Raw genomic sequence first — 22,376 nt, forward strand, 5'->3', positions numbered from 1 at the left:
CCCGCCGTACCAGCGCTCCCTCAGTGTGACCACTGTAGTGTTATCCCAGCGAGGATATTTTGTCGTCGCAGTTCTGGATGCTACCATGTGCGTGTCCAGTTATCAAAGGATCCCCCGAATATCACCATAGCGGCCCCCGCAGGAAGAGGTGCATTTACTGGACAAAAGTCCGAGCTGGTTCTAAAGAGACGAAGCAGGGGCAAGTCGCTTCCCCTTCCCCTTCCCCTCCTTGTATGCATACGGTGGTTGGGGTTTGAGAGCAAATACCGGGTGTGCTAATTACAACGGGCTACAATGGACGGACGATCTTGGCCCCGGAAGCCGTCGGGTCAGGGTACCAGCTCCGCGCCCGTCGGCCCATGACGGGAGCGTCTCGAGAGGCCGCACAGCGTTGTGACTGGTCGGCTCGGACTTGATGGGGCAGGTCACTGGGCGGCGGGGAATCCTCACTGTGCACGGACTTGTGGCCGGGTATTTCCAATGAACCGACGCTCTTCGGAGACACGACGTGACGGGTACCAGGTCAGGGAGGAGACGGGACGGGGGGGGAGAGTCGAAGCAAAGAATGTATTGCATAGGTAGGGATCAGAAGGAACATACGTGATGGGGTTAAAAATGGCTCTCTCGGCAAACATCAGGGAATACAACGACTTGAACACTGCTGCCTAAAGATGGCGGTTGAGCATTGGCTCCGCTCACATGCCTGTCCGATTGAGCATTTTCCACATTCATCCTCCGTCCCTTTGGCGCAGTATAGGTAGGATAGTGTAGACGGGGCTATCAACGCGAGCGGCGGTGAGTATATACTGTGGACTAGGTAGCGAAACCCATTTTCGACTGCCTTGATCGGGGCATATTCTGCAGTGCAGACCATCTTGCCCCCGGCTGCCCCTGATATGAGGAAGATGAAGATGATTAGTGTGCACTAAAACATCCATCGTCCGCGGATAGGACCCCTGATTGCCTGCCCATGTCGCGTCGCCAACTGAACGGATTGGTTGCAGCGGGCGGCGCCTGTGCTCAGTGCCCGTGCCCTTCCATCCAATGTCAATCATCCACTTCGCTCCGCACCGTTGTGTTTGCGGTTCCCAAACCCAGGCTGTTGGAGTGCTGGCCCTTGCCCTCTCCCTTTCCCCCTCTCCCCGGCATGCCCAGCATGCCCAGCATCTTTAGTTGAAGCCATACCTGTTTGCCTACGGAGTATAGTCCTGAAGGGGTTCCTCTTGAAAGAGAGGGGTGTTGCTCTTCGAGTGTACTAGGTAGATTCCACCCCCCCCCAGCACTGGGGGGTTCTCCCTCGAAAAGGCAGCAAGAAGTATAGAGGTACCGTTCATCATCTTCGTTTCCCGTCAAGCCTGTATGCAAAAGGGGCGAGACCTATGAGGTTGGTTGAATCCAATTCCGTCCTTCTCAAAACTGATACTCCGGTGTACGGTATCCTGTTTTGTCGCAAAACCTTTCCACTACCTATTATTCGAGGTAAACATAACAGCAGAAGCAAAAACGGCACATATCTCACGGGGAACAAGCGAGGTGTGTACTGGGTATTGGCTCCATCACCCTGCCCGGGCCAGTACGTTGGACAGGGGGGGTGTGGTTGCAGGGTTAGCAGGCCGATAACAACGACCGGGGAGGAGTGAATACATGGGCTTGTCCCAATGCGGCAATTCGTGAAACAGGCCAATGAGGACGTCAGCCACGACCCCGGGGTTAAAGGTGACTCGAAATCGCCAACCAGGTCCGTGGCCCGTAAATCCGACCGCAGTACAGTTATACCAGACAATGGGTGCGTACCTTACTGCTCGCTAGATGGGATGGGATGAGACGGAGCAAGGCCGGGCAGGGGTGGACACGGCGACGGTAGCCAGATGACGGACTCGTCTCGGAGGGCTTGGAAATCAGGAACCGTGTCTTGTCTTGGAGCGCCGGGAACAGTAAACGAGAGAAGACGGACGGGCGGCAGAGACAGGCATGACAGGAGTTTAGCTATGGACACATGGGGGACTACGCCCGCGACGTACAGGACAAAGACGGGTTTGCATGCGCCAGTAAGACGTTTAATCGCAGATGGCTCATAGGGCTGGCCGAGTACGTAGCTGGCAACGTCGGTAGCTAGCAGCTGCCACCCCTCCCCACACACACATACACATAAATCTATCTCGAAAGGTACTTCATAGCTTATGGTTCCCTACGATGCATACGGGAGGGGCACAGATACAGATGCAACGTGTGTTCGACAATGCGCCTCGTTGTGTGTCCCGGAGGGTGCAGCACAGGCGTGGTGTGGAGGGTGGCTGGAAGAGAGAACAGATACTCAGATGTCCAGTCATTTGTGGCTGGACTATCTCTCCCTATCCTACCTATCCTTCCAGGCATTTTACCAGGGTGGGAAAGATGTATCGGCATCTATCTGTGCTTCGAGGTATTCTACCCAAGGTGGAGAAAAGACGCGTTGGCTTACATCCACCGGGACAACCGAAAAAAAAAAAAAAAAAAAAGAACACGCAGTGAATTTTGACCCCGGTATCATTTCCCATAAGCCGGGGGTAACGTATGCACAAGATGGACAGATGGGCGGTGCGGGTTCGCAAGGCGTGGCGCAAGGCAAATTCGTCCGGAAACCCGCACATGACAAGTCAGGTGGAAGCGGTGTGGCTATCTAATTCATGGCATGAGACAACAGGCGGCGACCGGGTCAAGTTGTGCCCAAGTGCTTCTGATGATGGTGTGCAGAAGATGCCTGTTTACAGCAGACAGGGTCCGTCGTGCAGCATGAGGCTCCGGTCCTCGCCTTGCCCCGCGGACGGACGGGACGGACGGAATAATAGCAAACGAGATTTGGGCGCAAATTAAGCAGGCGGAATTGGTCAGGCAAATGAGACATGGCCAGTGCAGGCAGCGTCAGTTCGCTTGGTAATCTGATTTGTTACGTGGATATGTGCTGAGTTTGCTGTGTCGGGGGGTGTGAGCGACAAATGAAGGAAGCATTCCATCGAATATCGAACTGTTACACACAGACGCGACGCGGCTGGTGTCGAGGAAGCTGCGAGGGCAAAAGGCGGAGGGAGCAGGTTACACAGAGCATGAAGCGCTCCCTCGCCGGGGTAGAGACACTGGGAAATGAGGGCAAGAGGCGGGGTTGAAGGAGCTTGGGTGCAGATGCCAAGCTTCGGTGACGCCGCAAGAGAACGAGGGGTCGTAGGGCTGAAGAAGCAGCTTTGGGGGAGATTGGTTGGTTCATTTGCTTCAGTCGAGGCCAAGTGAAGGGGCAGACGTTGTGTAACCCCAAACCCGCTTACCAACACCACACCAGGGCGAAGTACGATTTCTACGCAGTAGCACATAGTGTGCACCTCCCTGTAGTATACCATGTAGTATATGCGTGTTCCTCGCATGTGGCCGCAGGCGCGTAGTGCACCTCTTCCGTGCTTCCCTTCTTCCTTGGAAGTCCTGGAGCCACCCCCCACCCCCCAGTCCATTAGGTACGTACAGTTTCCCCAGCGTGAATGTTTCTTTGCGACTTGCTCCTGCAATGTGCGGTTTCTTCCTCCCCCATGCCCCCTTCCCCCTCTCTCCCCCGGGGTACTCCGCATCAAGCGAGGTAATTAGTGCAGTAGGTATACCTAGAGGATTGGGGGGAGGGCACAAGGGGCCAGTCAAGGCAGGGGGAAAACGCGAGCGTGATAGTGATAGTAGGGAGGCTCGAACAAGGTATCGCCAGTCCCTATTCCGACTCTTTATCTTATCTTCCTTCTCCTTCACCTCCTTCTCTTTGTTCTTGTTCTCATTTCTCTTGTAGCGATACCGCCTCTCACCCTATCCATCTACCAAGATCCTATGAGATCGTATGACACTCGTCATTCTGCAGCTCTGCAGCAGCCCAATGTCAACATACATTCCAGCAACATCTCCCTTAAAGCCTCCTGCCTCAAAGTAGGAAGGAAATTAGCTGCGGCTTCACTTAAAGCTGTGGCTGCAGCTGCGTATGTGTCTACGCAGCAGGTATCTAACCGCGTCTTCAATGCTTTATTGCTGCTACATAGTATGTACTCCTCACAGTCGGATGCACCTCGGTCATTCAGGTCGTCATGCCGTGAGCGGACTGTCGGGGACGGCGGCCGCCACGATCCATGCATTGCCCGCACAACTCGGTCGGATTTAACGAAGCTGCATGCTTTGTCATCTCCACTGCCCTACGTTGACATCCCAATCCCAACCCCGTCCCGCGCCAGGGTACCCTACTCTGCTACTGTACCCGAGCCGACTCGACATCGGATGTGCTTTGGGGGGGGGGGGGGGGGGTCAGGCCATGGCTACCAGGGGGCCGTCAACTCTCATTTCCCGCATTCGCCCACAGAGTCTCCGCCGACGAGAAAAGCCCATTGCAAACCAAAGCTCGTTGAAGCGGCATAGATGCCTTCTGATCAAACGAGAAACTGCACGCGACATGGACTCGGTGTTTGCCTTTGTAAGCCAAACACCGAAGCCGACGTCATCTTAATAGCAACATCGGGGCTTCTCGGCAGCATGGTGAGCAGTCTAGCCAGGCAACCTTGTTGTTGACAGCTAAGGAAGCCTTTGAACCAGTCGCAGCCTGCCCAGCGACACGAAACGAGACGAGATCACAACACGGTAGCCACCCAGCCGTCGCCCGTCGTGCTTGGCGTCTGATCATGGATGGGTGTGGTCGTAGGTCCGGCCCAAGAGCAGAACGCCTGCCGTTCAGCCTGGCCGGCTGTGAAGCAACGATAGGCGACAGCGGGACTTTTGATTCCTCCTGATACGACACATGCACCACGAGTGGACAACTAGCCCAATGCAAATCCCTCACCCAGTTTTTGGTGGTGGTGCATGGCTATCAACAAACGAGAATTGTGCCAGCACTGGAGGGGCTTTGAGTGGACAGGTACTGGACAGGGTCCCAGAAATGGGTACACAATCGCTCTCCCCATGCCCATCCACGTCCCATGTGTGCCTGTGTTCATCTGCGGCTGGCCCATGAGAGCCGCCCCGAAGCGACAGCAAAGCAATTTAGATCACTGGGTGGGCAACCTATTGTTTCGCTAATGTAGGTGCCCAATGTTGGGTATTTTCCCGCCCATGCCTACCTGGCAATAGGCAACCTGTTGGCGAGACAGCCAGGGGCTCTGGACCTCCTATACTACTCAGCGCTTGTTATTCAATGGCCCCCGATCGCCAGAACAGAAGGAAACCTACCCTGGGGGCCGGTAGTGTTGTTGAGGGGGGTGGGTGCGAGATTGCGAATGCGTTCTGGATTTACATCCTGTCGAATCTGCGTTCGTATTTGCATAGCAATGTGGCCAATCGCTTGCAGTCCATTTTCACGCGTGCCACATTTGGCCGCTTGGTCTTCATGAGCGACGGCAAGAACCCGAAAGTGGTGTCGATAGTAGCACAAGAGAGAGACGCGATGATGTCAAATGTGCGTGGGCGGTGCCTCGACCCGGGCGGGCATGGAGCCATCTGCGTCTACACTACTTCAGTTCAACGGTGGAACAACGAACGGTTTACGCTGGACAGGTGCCATTCTCCGTCAGGGGGCATCTGTGCGTGATTTGTATTTGTAAACTGTGAGTGCGAGTGTGTGTATGGGGCCAAGGTGAGAAGCCTCAGGTACGACTGCAGTATATTTCGCCATGGTCCGGACCTAACGGTGTACCGTCCAACCAACGGACACCAAACTCCGCCCTTTCTTAATATTATGGCCACCGCCAGTTTTTGGTGCAGCCTGACGACCTTTGGTGAGGAAAAGGCGGGGAGCCAGCCAAGTTCAAGCCATAGAGGATACGTACCCTCTCCTCTCCAAGCATCGCACCAGCGCTTGCACCCACCGGCCGTCCGCACCTGCGCCTGCGCCTTCACCTGTACCTGCCTGCCTGTACTTGCGCCTTTTGCGCAGCAGCTTACAGATACCCTCCCTCCCTACCTTAGGCTGTCTGTAACCTGAGGGCGGTACCTGGCCCCCATGCCGACCTTGTGCAACCAGTAAAACGGTCACGTTTTCGTACTGACGCTCACAATACCACCACGGCTTCCGTTCCATCCGTTTTCTAATTCACTCCTGCAGGCTTGGTTCGCTTTCACAGGCTGAGGCCAATTGCCATCCACTTATCTCTCTCCTCCGTCGCCCGTTCGAACACACGTTCCATGCATGCCACGGCGTGTTTTCTGGACCTTTTCATAGACTTCCTGCCTTCCTTCAACGCTTGTTCCACAATGCATTCCGTTGCGTCGCATTGCGTCGCGTTTGCATGGCCAAGGTATAAGAATACAACCCGGTGGCTCTCATGACCGGCCAACGTTGGACAGACTCAGACAGACACCGGACACATGGCTAGAGAGCATTTTCAGCCAGCCTGGGAAACACGCAAGTGACCCGATTTCACTTGCCTCTTCCAAACTGAATTAGATGAGCATGTAGGGCTGGCGAGGCGCCTTGGCAGTCCCTGTTTCCCAGATTTTGTGTCACATCTCCGTAGGTCGTCACTTTCAGACCTCAAATGCACATACACATAGTGTTACCATTATTGTCCTCGCACAACTCATTCACTTTCACCATTCAGCATCATCTTCTCTTATGCCCTGACTTCCCACCGACGTAGACGGGAGATGATGGGAAACTTTGTTTCTAGTTTCCAGCACGGAAATTTCCAGCTAATTCTGGCTGCCTTCGAGAATGCCTGTCCCATCCCATCAAATAGAGGTATTGGTAATGGGCGGCAGGTTATGTTGTGCAATTGGAGGTGTATATTTATAACTACATTTAGAAGCTATCCACGCGTGCCCTACTGCAACCCAATAATCATGTCCATACCTTGCGTCGGCCACTTTCCTGTGCGCCCCTCACCACACCATCAATATAGATACTGACATCCCCGTTATAGCATCTTCAAAACAAGCTTCACGCGGATACGTCGCGTAAGATAGTCTAGGCGGGTCCACGATACTCTGGAGACAACGGGAGGCGATCGAAACTTTCAATGGCCTTGGGCGTCATCTTCGTACATGTCCCTAATAGGATTCGGCCTGCGAAGGGTCCCCGGTGCCCCTCTACTCCACAAAATATTTGTTTTCTGTGCGTCTTCATTCTCTAGTACCCGCGCCAAGTGATGGATTCGCCAGCCGGGAGGCATACATGGGCCTCTATCAGTACTATATTTCCGTCGTTAAATCTCTCATGGAACGTGCTAGACTTTGGCTGTTGATTGAGTCGTTTTGAGCCGTCACTTCTTTCTTCCTTCTATTCCTTCTGCAGCCCTCTGCTATTGTTCCGTCTTGGTGTATCTTGTCTAGGTGCAATCTGGTCTGAATCAACTTGCCGGTTTGTTTCTAGTGAGTCTTTTTTCTTATCGTACTCGATACCATGGTCGCTAGCAATATCGGTCTTCACTCTTGTCCCAATGTGTGGTGGAAACGTTCGGAAATATGGTCCAGAGCTGCTGCCGGTGGAGCATTCTCCTGCAAGAGCATATAGTTCCAGTCGGTACTAGTGAAACCTATCGTGTGTCATTGGCACTATCTTTGAGGCTCTATTTGAGGCTATTTGCAATGCTGGTTGAAATCCTTCCCCTCTTGCACAGGACTGATGTGTCAGGCATCCCAGCTTCTCTCCCCCGCCTGCGGCGCCTTGGACCATGAGACTGCCTAACCTCGTCCGTACATTTGTCTATAAAAGTGATCTCCTTCGGCCCCAATTTCAAAGGACATGGTCAGAGACGCCTCTGATGATACATTACTTTGCTTATCTGGGGTGAGCCGCTTTTCTGCGTAAAACAAATATTGATATAATGGTGTCCTTTGTTGTTTCGTACCACTATATCAAGACTGCATGATATCATGGGAAGCATGGGCCTCCCTCATCCCGGTTTCTCGTTCCCCAGGCTTCCTATCACTTGCTAACATCAACGGGTTACTGTAGCATCTACCAAGAGCTGCAAAGTTCCTTGGGATCCTCAGAAGCAGACCCATGCCGCATCCTGTAATTGTTATCTTATAAAGGTCAGAGAGGGTGTTTGCCGTAAACCCTGTATTTTCAATGGGCCAACAGTTGACTCAAGAATGTCTAGGAATTAGAGACGGTTCATGATGCCACATAATTTGTTAAGCTGGCTCTGTCAGCCTACACTGACGGCGGCCTTCTGATGACCACTCCCCGTGTCACTATGCAATGCTTCGGAGGTTGTTTGGCATAGTGACATTTCCTATCTTCAAAACCAACCACTGCACCACTAAGCGTACCCAGGCAGTTGACATAATCTAGAGCTTATTTGATTCTCTCCATCTCCTCTCTTGCACACACACTCATTTGCGGAATAATAATTGTATGAATAATGAAGATACAAGGTGGATGGATGGTTTGAAGGTGCAAGGAGCCAAAAGAGCTTGTCAACCTGAGCCTGGAGTGTTTGGTATAGTGCAGTGGCGGTACAACAGATGACCGCCATATTAAGTTTATGTGCAAGAGCTGCCTTACAGACCAGAATTTTATCAATGGGTTTCTTGACAGTCTATGCGTGAATATAAGAAACCGTCGCGATTCCAAGTTCATGAAACCCATTTCAACTTGAGATACTAGTCTGATGTTTTATGGTAATATACGGTGCGAGGACACGTCGACATATCTATTGAATATGTGCACTGAGGCACACTAACTTCCAGGAGATCGACTGCCTTCGACTGCTCTGACCTATTATACTACATGATCATGCAGCTTGTTCTCATGCCGTCCCGCCCCTTTCGACCTCCTTTTACTCGCCACGCTTCATCCTTTATATAACGGCAAACGATACAAGACCTGCGTTCGGAAAGAGCACAAAGCATATCAATCCGAAGCGAGTCGCCAGCAACGTGGCCTTGTCCACAACCGGGCAGGTTATAGACCTCACGCAGGAGCATATTATTACATGACAAAGCTGTCAATTCTTATTCTCAGGAAACAGACGTCCCAGAAGCAATATAGGCCGGAATTCAGTCAGAGGCTTAAAATAGGCAAAGGAAAGTAAAATCCGGTGTACACACCAGTGTATAATGTCACTCTGCATGCTCATCTATCTGCAACTCACCTAGATCCCAAGAACAACAACACGTATCCAAGAGAACAGAGAGATGGGCGACATGAAAACACAGTGGTAAGAAGGAATGGAAGGACGGGCTTTGCCCGCCAAAGGTGCAACAAGTTGGATATTTCGACTCGAGCCCCGATATACATACACAGAGAAGTCGGGTCCTGAACAGCACGAGGATCCCTCACTTCCCACCAACTGCTGCCAGGGAAAACAGTTCGTACAATTGCGAGCCACCCGAGCATAGCCAATGCCGTCATGTTTCCCCCCGAAACAGGAGAAACACCAGCACCACTAAGTCCTGAATCACGTCCATAAAGCCCGGACATCATCCTCCGGCGCCGTTTCCAGGTCCGCCTGCTCCCTGCCGTATAATCAAATGACATACCCCCCATCGCCGACCCCGAACGAAACCCTTGCTTTTACCCCGTCCGTTTCGATGCTAACAAAAAAAAAGGAAGGAAAGAAAGACCGCAAGTCGAAGATGCACTCCAGATCAACCTGATATGCCCCAATTCAGGACAGAGGAAGCGGGTATCAATACGTCCACGACGCTTTGCGTTTTCCGATGAAATCACTGACCTCCGAGTCGCCGAGTTATGCATGAGTCTATGTTGGCCCGAAAACGTTACAATATGTCAAGTATCCTTGGCCTCAAAGGCCGGGGTGCCCTCCCTGGGTTGGTTCGACGACATTATCTGAAAGATTTATGAGGAGTTGAGCTAGGCATCTCTTTGTTGCCGCATCATCTCGAAGGACGGAGGAAAAGGTCGCATCCCGAAGAGGTTCTGGGAGACATTGGCGAAGAGCTTCGCGCGCTCGAGCATTGTCGCTCAGGCTGTTCAACGCCATCGAGTCAGTAAAGGACCAAATCGGTCAGGCAAGAGTTTGAATTGAGACTCACCGAAGGAAACACCTGACAACATGCTTGAGCAGACGTGCAGTTTGCTGCTCAACCAGCTGAGCGACCATGTTACTGAGGACAGTGCCTACCGCGTAGAATCGCTCGTATGTGGCGCAAATGTAATTGAGACCATTGTCATCCAGTAGAATCTTTTGCACAATGAAAATAGCCACAGTCTTACTCAACTCCGAGCCTGTCTCCATGATTCGTAGGCAAAGGGGAATGATCTCTGTAGTCAGAAGGAAATTTATGACCTCGGATGAGTCATTCTTGACAAGAGCACCAATAACGCCCAGAGATGTCAGGCGTAAGTATTCAAAAGGCCTCGACTTCGATGTCGTGTTGAGAAAGGGGTAGAGGAACAAGGGAATATGGGCTTGGTACACGTGAGCGAACAAGAACATAGCAAGTCAGATTGGCCGCAAGGGAGATGTCATACCATTCAAGAACAGCGTGCGTGTATCGTTATGGGAGGCCACACACTGAAGTAGCGCCAGCGCATTGCATACCCTGTTGGAAGCCGCAGCCGTGAGTTGGGAAGGATTCAAGAGGGTGTAGACCGAAATGATTTCCTGCAGCAACGAAGTCATGACCCCTGAGCCTGACGTTAGTTTGTCTCGTCTGCAAGCTGGAATCCAAGGCACGGAAACCTACCGAACGAATGCCATAAAATCAGAGCCAATTCAGGAACCTGCTCCCGCTTCTTGCTGAGTTCTAAAAGAGCAGCCTCACGGGTGCTCTCATTCAATAGATCGGCAATGTAAGCCATGGTCCTTCGGTTGTCCTCAGATATGTTGTCGTGACCGCCATCCGGGGCGTGCGAATTAGAGAGGGAAGGAACTGCAGAGTGTGCTCCAGCAAGTCGGTTGTAGTGCTGCTGTTGCTGTTGCTGCTGCTGCTGCTGCTGCTGCTGTACGGCGGAAGCGGCGGCCGCCGCAGCTTGCTGGGCATGGTGATGCTGATTCGATTGCTGGTGCATCCATGCCGAGTCGGCCTGTGGATTAAACTGGTGGTGTCCGTAAACGTGCTGAGCCGGCATCATCTTCGAGACCCAGATCGCTGCGTTTTGGGGAAGATGTTATCGTGACAGAACCAAATGGCGTTTGAAGCGAAGAAACCACCAATCCTCGTCGCGATCAATTTCCCTCTCTGTTTCCCTTGTATTAAATTCGTCGCGTGCTTCGGCCGACCAGATTGTCGATGGCGGGTCAGAGCTCTAGGACGGCGTGGTGATGTATGGGGACGGCTTGGGACGGTCAACTACGCGGGGGGTGGGCGGGCTTCGGTGCCTGCGCGCGCAAGGTCGTTGGGTATCAGGAAGTCGCTCGGTCGTGACAGACGAGTGCAAAGGTAGATATGGAAGCAGTTGCAGTTGCGTGGCGGTAGTCTCGCGTATTCAAACCTTTCGGGGTCGTTGGCGGGCAAAGAGACAAATGTGTAGTCTGGTAGTACGTTTTGTGAAGCACAATAAACCAGGGAAGGTTGAGGCACAGAAGGTAGACAAGGCCACACAAGGCAAGGTGCATAGGAAGGTAGGGAAGGAATGCACATGAAGAGAATAGCGCGCAGGCTAAGGTATTACCTAAGGGTTCCTGGCCTCCTGCAACGACGGCTAGGTACTTCCACTGCTTAAGCTCCCTTGGGCTCTTAGCCTTTAACGCTGAAAATGGAACACCAACACCGCGTTCACACTGTGATACATCCCCACTGAATCGCCGTCGAGGCTTTGGTAGTGGGGCTACGCAGACAGAGTCCTGGACTGGTCCTCGACTGGTCCTGAACTGTACGGCTCAAAAAAGGTATGCGCCTATCCGGGCTGACGTAACACTCCCGTACTCTCTCGATATGAAGGCATCGCTTCACCCTCGGGCATAACAGGAGCCCGGCCTGATCATACATAGCATGCGCGACACACCTTGACAGAAACATCATCGCCGTGGATTTGTTTGTATTGACGCCTATTCAAACAATGCCCCTCCTCTCCTCCAAAAACTGACCATGACAGCTGGGCCGACAAGTAGCTCGGCAGCGAGAAAATCGCCTAGGCAAAAGGGAAGAAATCAAAGGCTAACTATGGCCAGTTGGTGAGATTATGTGCCTGTCAAAATCATTGTTTCACCCTGGCTGGCCCAAGTCTCTGTCCTCAAGTCTGGGCCATTGCAAGCCTTCGCGGAATCTGTCCTTGCCTATGAATCTGCCCCCTTGCACCCCCATTATAGACGAAGTTCCCTCAACACCTGGTCGGCCATATTCTTGTACTGCCATGTATTTCCCACCAACCGCTTGAACTGAACCCCGTGGAGAGATAGCAAAGGAACTTTGACGATAAAAATCTCATATTCCAGGACCATACTTCCGCCAAGGTCGCTCTGGACATGAGTGCTTGTCTCGCCCGGGACTCTTCTAGTGGACCCTCCCGCCTCCCGTGAGACACTGTCGACTGAGACGTCCGAGTTGGAGTAACTTTGGTCCGCCCCGTTCCTACCAGTACCGCGTGGTGTACTGGGTCCTCGGTCAGCGTCCCGCAGGTCCTCTCGCTCTCGGTCGCCGCCTCTAATTGCGCCAAAGCTGAAGCGTCTTTTGTGCCCTGGAGGTGCCTGACCAGGACTACCAGGAGGATCTTGAACTTTCTTGAGGTCAATGCTAGGCGTATGCTTGCATGAGAAGCCGCCCTTGATTTCTGTATAGTCGACCCCCAAGCCCTTGAGCACTCGTTTAATGTCCGCCCGAATCTCTGGCACAGTCTTGGTTGAAGTGGTTGACACACTAAACAACCCTTTCAGAAAAACGGGTTTGGCCAAGTCGGAGCTGTCTAATCTGTCAGTGGACACGCCGCTCTGGTCACCTTGCTCTTGATCCGTCTCTTCCGGGACATTTGCCTCTTTTGCCTCTTCTCGGCGAAGTCTGCGCTGTTGAATGCTCTCGCGCCTCGCGTGGCCCAGAGACTTGGCTCTCATGGACGCCGCTCGCGATTGCTGGCTGTCCCTCGACACAGGTTGTGGTCTGTCGGTGGCGGTCGACTGATCCGATCCACTCGTTGGTGGTGGCTCCTTCAAAGCCCGGGTTGATCCACGGCGACGAAGGTCTGCAGAGTTCACACTGGTAGACCGACCCAGGCCTTTCCGCCGCGACGATGGGCCCCCAGCGGACAGGGGAGGGCTAAGGAGGTCACTGTGCTGCGGTTGACTGCTTCCAGATCGCAGCGGGAGAGGATCAGGTTCTTCGCGATCCCGCCTGCCACGTCGTATGCTGAAACTCTTTCGTGGCACCGGTGCTGGAGGTGCCTCAGATGGAGAATGAACTTGAACGACAGGCGGGTGAGACCGATCTCTGTCTAGCCTCTCCGGATCTCTGCGCCTTCGGGTGCTGAAGCGTCGTAAGATGCCGGCTGCTGTGCTCTCCTTCTTTGGCATTGGTTCAGGAGGTACTTCAGGCGACAGAGGTGTTGTTGGCGATAGCTGAGAATTCTTGACCGCGTCCGGAGCCTCATCTTCGCCGTGGGTCCTAGCACGTGGACGGGAGCGGCCGCCCGTAGCCCTCTCGCCAGGCATCTCATAGGCAGAAGAGTTGGTGTGAGCCTCCTGCGGTGGCGTGATCTCAGGAATCGAAGGCTTCTCTTTTGGCGCATTTGGAGCCCCAGGATTCTTCTCAGTATGATCACGACCTTGTTTCTCCCGCACCAGATAGTATATCGAAACTAAAGGGCTGAACGCGTTGAGAGGATCATTGCCAAGCTGAAGAGCCTCGGAACTTGGCGCTGTAAGAGTATCACGGCTGTTGCCCGAGTTCCTCCTCTTGTAAAAGTCGAAGCCGAACCCACGCTTCTTTTCGACATCCTTGGTTGGCTGGGGGAGGTCTTTCTCGCGCTGATACAGCTTCACAGCACGTTGGTATTCCTCTGATTCGATCGTTCGCGTCAAGTGCGCTCTGATGGCGTCCGGAGAGCCAAAGTTGAAGCCAGTCATAGCGTTTACAACGTCGGAGTCTAGAGGAAGCGAGAGCGGCTCTCGTGGCGGCAACCCGTTTTCGGGTGGGCTGGTATACCCTTTTATCATCCACGGGTGGTTCATGACTTCCTGCATCGTGGCCCGCTGTTTAGGATCGGTCACAAGCATTCGGGAGAGCAGGTGTTTGCATTCTGCGTCATGTCAGACTGAGGTACTGGAGCAGTCACAGACTCGGGGGCTTACCGCTCGATAGCCAACTTGGGTAGTCAACCAGGCCCTTTTTGATCTTGGCATGTAGGGCGGGCATGCTTTGGTCGTCAAAGGGAACTTTGCCGCATACTAAGACGTAGAGCACGATACCGAAACTCCACACGTCAACCTCAGGGCCGGTATAGGCCCTCGCCTGCAGCAGCTCTGGGGCCGCAAAGTACAAACTACCACAAAAGGTTTTTAGGTGGCCGCGAGGGGCGAAAAGATTGCTGAGACCAAAGTCGATTATCTTGATGTCTCCATTCTTACTAATGAGGATGTTCTCGATCTTGAGATCTCGATGAACAATACTGTTCCGATGACAGTAGTCGAGGGCGCTGGCGATCTGACGGCTGAACTTGCGAGCTTGCTTCTCCTTCAACTTGCCGTGGGAGATGATGTAGTCAAGCATCTGACCACCGTTGACGTATTCGCAGAGCATATACCAGTGATAGTTGGTGCGCACAACGTCTCGCATGCCGCAGATGTTGGGGTGATTGAGAAGAGTCACTATGGCGGCCTCTCGGGCGGTCCTGACCTCCTTGGACTGGTCTGCTCTCTCCTTATCTGCTCGGGTCTGGTGCCCATCCTCCGTGGAACCACGAGGGATGATTTTGCAAGCAACCTGTGGTTGAAAGGTATAAGGATGAGTATTCGTTATATAGATTGGGTGGCACAGAGCAGAAAAGAAAGAGAAAGGAAAAGACAAACCTGCTCGCCTGTGTCCTCCTTGCGGGCCAGCTTTACTTTGCCCATACTGCCAGCGCCAATTGTCTTGCCCAGTATCCATTTTCCCGACGGGGTAGGAATGGTGGTGCGCGATCTACTGGTGTGCTTCGAGGCCGAAGACGCGCCCGGGCTCCTAGGGTCTGGTGCGCCATGATTGACAGGAGCGGGCCCGGCGTTGTTGGCGACGGCGGTGTTTGCGGGCATGTCGGGGGTGTGTTGGTGAGGATTGTGATTCGATCTGGTGCTGCCGTGACGTTGAGGACGCGAGGCGTCGGCGCGGGTTGACGAGGGCGGGTGGTCTCTAGGGGCGGATCGCTTGGAGTAGGAGACTACGTTCGCTGTTTCATAATCATGTTGCGGAAGAATATCCTGAACGGGACGAGGAGTGGCAGCGGCGGCGGCGGCGGCGGCGGCGGCAGAGGACTGTCGGGAGTGCGAACGGTGTTGGAGTTGCTGGCTACGGCTGTGGTGGTGGTGGTGTTGTTGTTGTTGTTGTTGGTGGTGGTGGTGATTGGAGGTGGACGAAGCACGCTGTGGGGGAGGACCAGAGGCGGAGACAGGAGGCCGGGCTCGGGTAGAGAAGGAGCGCGCAGCAGTCGTTGGCTGAATATGTGTTTGCGGGTGAGGGTGAGGACGAGGAGGAGGATGTGGATGAGGAGGAGGAGCATGTGCTGGGGGATCAGAGCTCGCTGGGATGGCTATTGTCATTGCAGGAGGGGGATGCGAGGGTCGCTGGTGCTGACGGCTGGCACAGGCGCTGGCTCTGGCGGACAGGACAGGACAGGATAGGACGGGATGGGATGGGACGGGGCAGGGACACAGAGGGGGAAAGGGCGAGCATCCAGGTCCAGACGGGAGGAAAGGTGGAAATTTGTCGGGGTTGAGGGACCGAAACAGAAACAGACGCGGGTGGTCAAGGCAGAGCGAGGCAGTGGCAGTGGCAGCGGCAGCGGCAGCGGGGGAGGTTTGCAGGAGTCACTTGCTGACTTTGCTCAGGTCTGATGCAGCATTGCTCAATTGCGCAGTTCCTCCTGAAGCACACACCACAGACGCGCGCACTCCTGCCAAGGCATTCACTCGATAGGTTGACAAGGTAATAAGGCAAGCACAGGCAAGGCAGTGTTTAGGTTGGGTCGAAAGAGGTCCTTTTTTGTATTTGTTACGGGGCGGGTCATGCGGTGTGATTATCTCCCGGCAAATTTGGGCTGAGGTGGGTAGGTCATTAGAGGTGATGACGATGGGAGGTGGGCGAGACGAGAGGAGGCAATATCTCGACGCAGCGAGCAGCCCAATTAATCAATCCATGAGTTCATCAACCAACCCAAGCAAGGTAAGGCAAGGTGCCTCGAAGCGTACCAAGGCGCATTGCAGCACGGCAAAGGCATCAACAACATCGTCCAGTTACCTCACGGTCAAGTTGATGCCAGCGACCTAAGGCATGGTACCCCTAAGGCAAGGAAGATAATTTCTATACAACCTGTTGGCGACCCTCCCATCAATACTTAATGAACAGGAACAACCCTGCCATTGAAGGTAAACCGACTTGACCAGTGGGTAATCATGGCCCGTTTACTCCGTATTGAAGCCTTATTTCGTTCATGGTTATGATGACACGGGGCAGAGGCCTGGCATACGGACTCGTGCCCCTGTATCATGGGCATGTACGGAGCAATGGTAACTTCAAGCACTTCGCTTTTCGACTCGGGTGCATTGAACTAACCGGGCTGAGCAGTGCCACTGGAGTGCCAGGCCGGCACAGACTGGTCTGACCAGGCGTGACCGACTTCAAGAGGTACCTGCACTAGTTAAGATGCGTACCTGCCCCCTGGCTCGACTAGGCACGCTACATTACTACGCCGTGGACCAGGGTGCCTTAGATAGGTACCTCGGTAAAGTATCCGGGGTTTAATCCTTTCCTCACCCAACCTCCAGAGCAGGTAGATACGTACCCAAGTAGGCTACTGTACTTCGCTCTCTGAGGCATTTCCTGCCTCGAGGCGGCGGGTGATGAATGATGTTTCTTATTGTGATGATGATAAGAGTAAAACCCAACGAGAAACCTACAAGGGGAAAGGGAAGGGATGAGGGGAGTAAGGGGCCTGATCACAAGAACCTCGTTGCCTTGTTTCTCCGTGTTTGGCTGTTTGTTGTTAATCTCGGATGGGGTACTTTAAAGAAGAGGAGAAAGATGGATACCTGCTCCTCCTGTTCTGTAGATGCTTAATCAAGGTACTTACCTCATTTTGTCTTACAATACCTTGCTAGTACGGAACACATAGTACCACATATTAGTTCTCCGGTTCTTCACCACGTAGGTAGGCAGTTGGGGCTAGCCTCCACCGACTACCACTGAGATGCCGCTGCACGCACCATGGCCAAGTTGGCTGCAAAGACGCAGGCACGCACCTGACACTAACGCGGACGTGCCCCCAGGCATGCACAGCTAAGAGGAAAGCAGACCACATTTTTGGTTACAGAATATTGCACCGATGCTTTCAAGGAAAGCTAACTTGAGAAGCGCTCAGTTATTTTGGCCCGCTGCGCATAATAAACCGCGTGAGTACGGTATTTGCTGTGCCTTGAGTCGAGCCAGGGCAGCTACAGACATGTGCACAGGTTGACCTCGGGTTCTCGGTGTATGCCTGCTGCCATGTTGCCATGGACACACACAATACGATTCAAAAGTTGTTTGCATTAATGTTGACATTGTCCTTGCTGTCGGCATCAAAGCTCACGCTTGCAGCTTTGCTGCCTCTATGTCATATCAGTGAGTCTCCCTGTTCTCCTTCAACCAGTTCAAACCCACCAAGCGTGTACCGCGTGGAGTTGGGCATCAGTGGGAAATTGCCAACTTCGCTGCCCCGAATCACCATCAAGGATGTGGAATAGTAAGGGGAGAGGCCGCGAGTAATTCACAACACATATCCGCATACTCTGTCTGTATCGCAACCCGTTCCCTTTTTCGCACACAGTCCTCCATGGCTACTAAGCAGTTGAGGAGGACCTTGATCCGGTATTGTCCTGGCCGGTGAGCCAGAACAATGAATCAATCCTTGCGGTTAGCCTTTCTCTCCTTGTCCTTTGTTCCACTCATCTTGTGGCACAGAATACCTAGGTAGTCTACCTAGTGTAGTGAACATGTCTTATCCGGCTTATCGACCTTATCGATAAGTACATGTGCTCATGATAAGATAAGATAGGCTTTTCGGATTACCACGGGCGAGGTAAACCAGAACGCGCCCTGGCGGGCAAGGCTGAGGTACCTTGGCGAGTCCTACCTAGCTATCCCGTATCACACTTTGATCGCGAGATCTGCCTCGCATTGGAGCATCTACACACCAGTGGTTTCAGTCCACTAGTCAAGCTCACCGCAGATATTGTGGCCCCAGTCTTAAACCTTTGCGCATCGCATTAGTAGTTCTTACCTCACAGCCGGCAACCTCATGACGCATAGCAAAAGGTCGCATGCGACGTACGAGGCTGATTTGTACGACGAGGCTGTTGCCCATGTCACCTTCGGCACTCCTCTGCCCCCACTAGACCCCGATATTCGCGATGACGGCTCCTATGTTCCTGTTTACAAGCAGGAAGTGAGGGATGAGCGTGGAAGGCGACGGCTGCACGGCGCCTTTACCGGAGGATGGAGTGCAGGGTAAGTCTCTCTCCGTTGTCTGCATGTCGCTGACAGGCTTTCGGCCATGGCACATACATATGTACATACGCACTTCTCGGCTCACTGACTGACGGTTGCCATGCAGATACTTCAATACGGTTGGGTCCAAGGAGGGATGGACTCCGTCTACGTTTGTGTCGAGTCGCAAAAATCGTCGGGAAAAGGATCCAAACACAGTCCATTACCGACCGGAAGACTACATGGACGAGGAAGATCTTGCAGACGCCGCTGCCGCTAAAGATATCCGGACAACTGAACCTTTTGCGGCTCTCGGATCTCCGGGACATGGCGGACACTACGCCGGCGGGCTCGCTAGCCTGATAAGACCGCAAGGTGATACGATGGGCCTCAAGCTTTTGAGGAAAATGGGCTGGAAGGATGGCCAGGGAATCGGTCCAAGAATACGGCGGAAAGCACGTTTGGGTGTCTCAAGCGGTAGTCAGGACACGGCGGCAGAAGGCATCCATCTGTTTGCTCCAGACGATGTCAATATGATCGTCTTCTCTCGCAAGGCCAACCGTAAGGGCTTGGGTTATGAAGGGGAAACTCGACTCTCACAACTATCTGGTTATGACAACGATCGGCCAAATCAACATGGTCCTGGTGTTGAAGTTGAGCATAATGAAGGTGACGATGGCCAAGCCAGCGGTCCCCGGTTTGCGCTGGGCATGTCTGGCAAGGGGCAGAAGCAAGGACAGCGCGGAGGCTTCGGTGTTGGCATCCTTAACGACACTGGCTCCGATGACGACGACCCTTACGAAATAGGCCCGCGAATATCATACAACCGGGTCCTAGGGGCCGACAAAGCGAAAAGGAAGAAAAAGCAATCGTCGAGTGCGACACTGTCTGTGTCTGCAAACCCAGCGCTAAGCTCCAAACCGATCTTCGTTGCCAAACCAGCCCCAACCAAGGCTTTCGACCAGGCAAGGTGTCTCGATGGAAAACCACCGTTGAAAGGCTTCAACTTTGGTCAGACATCAAAATCTCGACCGATCGGACCATCGGCCGGGTATCACCCGCCCCCTGTTGTGCCCGAGGGTTGGACTTCAGTGAGGCGCCTTGCAGATGCCAGTCAAAAGGTGACGTACGTGTCTACAGCAGACGCTGCCAAAGCAGCTCAACATGACCCCAGATCCCGCGCCGCGGTTCTGGGCGAGTCATCACTGCCTGGAAAATCAATTTTTGACTACATGTCGGCCGCTTCTCGTGAGCGTCTTGCTGCAGCCTCTGGCAGAACAAATCTTCCCCCAGGCAGAGGCGAGATTCCAAGAGAGCATGCACGTTCAGCCGAGCAGAAGCTGCAAGATAGGGTAAGGAATATACCTGGTTTGGCTAAAGACACTGCCATTGCAGCAATGAGTCGTGGGGCAGGCGCAGGTGGGCCTTACGCAAACGACGAGGCGAAGCGCGCACGATATCGGCTCTACCTGCAAAACGCGGCAGGATTTGGCGGACCGTCTCCAGTTAAACCTTCAAGCATGTCGGGTGACGATTATGTTAAAGAGCTTGAGGAGTTTTACGGGTGTGCGCAACTGTTCAAGCCAATGACGGGGTTTATGGCGACACGGTTCACGACTGCTTCAACGGGACCCAAGATGGCCGCTGGTTCGGAAGCCGGCTCAGACTCCAATATCCAGCATGCTCTTAGGTCGTCTAGGCCAGCTGATCCAGCTGAAGAGGCAGCCAAGATGGGGATGTATGGGCGCATAACGAGGCTGACTGATGAGTTCTTCCCGACCAGGTTGTTATGCAAGCGTTTCAACGTACGGCCGCCTGCCCACGTGCAGTCAGACTCAGAGCCGGGCGCTTCAACGTCTTCGGAGAATCGGGACCCACTATATTTGCTGCCGGCCGGCGCCGACACAGCACATAAGCCATCTACCTTTGGGGCATCAACGAACGTTGTGGGTGCTCTGTCAGGTCTCGGAGCCGCAAGCGAAACTCCAAGGCCGGCGCCCGCCGCGTCTAGTTTTGAAGTCAAGGCCGACGAGGAGTCACGGCCAAGCGACGAGGTCTTCAAAGCGATTTTTGGTGATAGTAGTGACGAGGATGAATGAAGTAAGTCTCGGTCAATTCATCAAGTTCCATGCTTTGGAAGCAACATCATCTAAGTACATCCCATTCCACACTTGTTGAACCTCAGTTGACGGTCGCGAGTGACGTGTTTTGTATTGCTCCTGTGTGATGGTCAAATTTCGGTTGCTAGCCAGCACCACATTGCTTCAAGTTTGTTTCCATTATTCTCACTAGATGGACATGGTGACGATTATGTTATGCGAAGTATAAGTCATGTCTATAGCGCCTCTCTCCGTCCCTAGGTTCGAACTATGCGATGGTCAGAGTAGCTCAGGCATCTAGTTGTCCCTTAAGCTGCATATGCTTTACCTTTGGCATGGGGGACAAGGAAGTATTCCAAGGCAGGCAGAAGTTGCTTGGCAGGTGTGAGATCGAACTGAAGCAAGCAATCTCGAGAGGAGGTGATGCGAAAAGGGGATGGCTATGGCCAATCCAGTCATTGGGTGAGAATGTGCCTGAGCGGCATGGGCGGCTAGAACCAATGATGGCAGCCGATGGCGGCGCTTATTGGTTGGCACGGACTGCTAAAACATGCCTTGTCTAGGTACCTAGTTAGGATCACTTGAGGCGGGTGGGTAGTGTGCGGAATCATAGGATACGACGCATTATGCCCGGTAATACCCTCGTGCGGGAAAGAATAAATTTGATACCAGCCTTTGGTAAATGGAAATTAATGCAGCGAAAGGTGATGGGCCTTCAGGTACATTGTATGGTTGAGAAACGCCGGGTTGAAGAAGGCTGGGGCATTGAGAGGCTGGGGCCGAGAGAGGGATCTCTTGAGTCTTGAGGGGGCTTGGGAGAGGGGGAGAGTGGGAGGGGGGATCTTGACAGTAGTGTACATGCTGTACCCTAACACCCCAACACCCCCTTGTGCCTAACTGTATAGGCAGGCAGGTACTTTGCTTGCAGTGTACCTTATGGTGATAGATAAGTGGGTATGGAAGACCTGGGCCCGAGGCAGTTGTGGGACCCTCCTCCCCCCATTCATGGACTAACCGCCATCCTTCCATGCTTGTTCGACCTCATCAAACTGACCCTGACAGACCTCGCTTCCAATTTCCTTGCGCCAGTTTCTTAGCCAGGACAGGAAAACAACTCTTTCGATTTAGGTAGTGCCCCCCCCCTGCAACGCGGCCTTCACCCTGCCACCCGTATCTTACGAACGACTTAGTATCCGGCGCGCTTCTTCTTCTCTTGCAGACCACATCGCCCTGAGCATAACACCGTCACCCGTGCGACGAACCATCATTCACTGGACCAACTGTAACCGATACCTCCTACCTTCGTGTCTGTCCCCGCGAACCACGAGCAGATGCGAGCGATTGCGGCCGCTTATTGATCGAGTAAACTGCCATCCAACGCCGCATTTGGCTACGACCTGACGCTCAATACCCTCTCGCAACCGCCATCACGTTGCCAGGTTCGCAAGACGCCAGGAACGGGCAGCCCGTGTCCGCCCGGCTTAGAGTCACTCCTCCAGGAGAACCAAACCCCCAGCTTGAAGGGAAAGCAAAACAAGGACAGCAAGACGACGCAGGTGGGCCCAGCGTTCGCGGACAGTCACCTCCACCTCAGTATCCCGCTTCCGAGGCCTCAACTTCCCGGCCGCCTCCTTTCTCCTCTCTCTACGGCTCTCCCGATACCGTTTCCGAGTTAGAACATATCTGTGAGCGAAGTAACTCAGCCGTCAACGCTGCTGGTTCCTCTCTTGCTGC

At 53.5% G+C, this 22,376-nt stretch overlaps 4 protein-coding genes across 4 annotated transcripts; 1 reads left to right on the plus strand and 3 right to left on the minus strand.

The window, feature by feature from the left end:
• Positions 1-9,737: 9,737 nt before the first annotated feature.
• Positions 9,738-11,026, minus strand: EsH8_X_000269 (cell differentiation family, Rcd1-like-domain-containing protein; the record flags this gene model as incomplete). Its single annotated transcript, XM_083274357.1, has 4 exons — positions 9,738-9,921; positions 9,988-10,363; positions 10,427-10,582; positions 10,642-11,026. The coding sequence occupies 4 exons, from the start codon at positions 11,024-11,026 to the stop codon at positions 9,738-9,740; spliced, it is 1,101 nt and encodes a 366-aa protein (XP_083119749.1).
• A 1,174-nt stretch (positions 11,027-12,200) lies between these two features.
• On the minus strand, positions 12,201-15,116 carry EsH8_X_000270 (MARK/PAR-1 family serine/threonine-protein kinase; the record flags this gene model as incomplete). The annotated part of the gene is made up of 3 exons (XM_083274358.1): positions 12,201-14,125; positions 14,178-14,808; positions 14,895-15,116. The coding sequence occupies 3 exons, from the start codon at positions 15,114-15,116 to the stop codon at positions 12,201-12,203; spliced, it is 2,778 nt and encodes a 925-aa protein (XP_083119750.1).
• Positions 15,117-15,241: 125 nt separating this feature from the next.
• Positions 15,242-15,580, minus strand: EsH8_X_000271 (uncharacterized protein; the record flags this gene model as incomplete). Its single annotated transcript, XM_083274359.1, has 1 exon — positions 15,242-15,580. The coding sequence occupies one exon, from the start codon at positions 15,578-15,580 to the stop codon at positions 15,242-15,244; it is 339 nt and encodes a 112-aa protein (XP_083119751.1).
• Positions 15,581-18,355: 2,775 nt separating this feature from the next.
• Positions 18,356-20,642, plus strand: EsH8_X_000272 (uncharacterized protein; the record flags this gene model as incomplete). Its single annotated transcript, XM_083274360.1, has 2 exons — positions 18,356-18,564; positions 18,671-20,642. 2 exons carry the CDS (start codon positions 18,356-18,358, stop codon positions 20,640-20,642), a joined length of 2,181 nt encoding a protein of 726 aa, XP_083119752.1.
• Between the last annotated feature and the right edge of the window lie 1,734 nt (positions 20,643-22,376).

The sequence above is a fragment of the Colletotrichum jinshuiense genome, chromosome 10, assembly GCF_051148585.1.
Source record: "Colletotrichum jinshuiense chromosome 10, complete sequence".
In the NCBI taxonomy this organism is placed as follows: domain Eukaryota; kingdom Fungi; phylum Ascomycota; class Sordariomycetes; order Glomerellales; family Glomerellaceae; genus Colletotrichum; species Colletotrichum jinshuiense.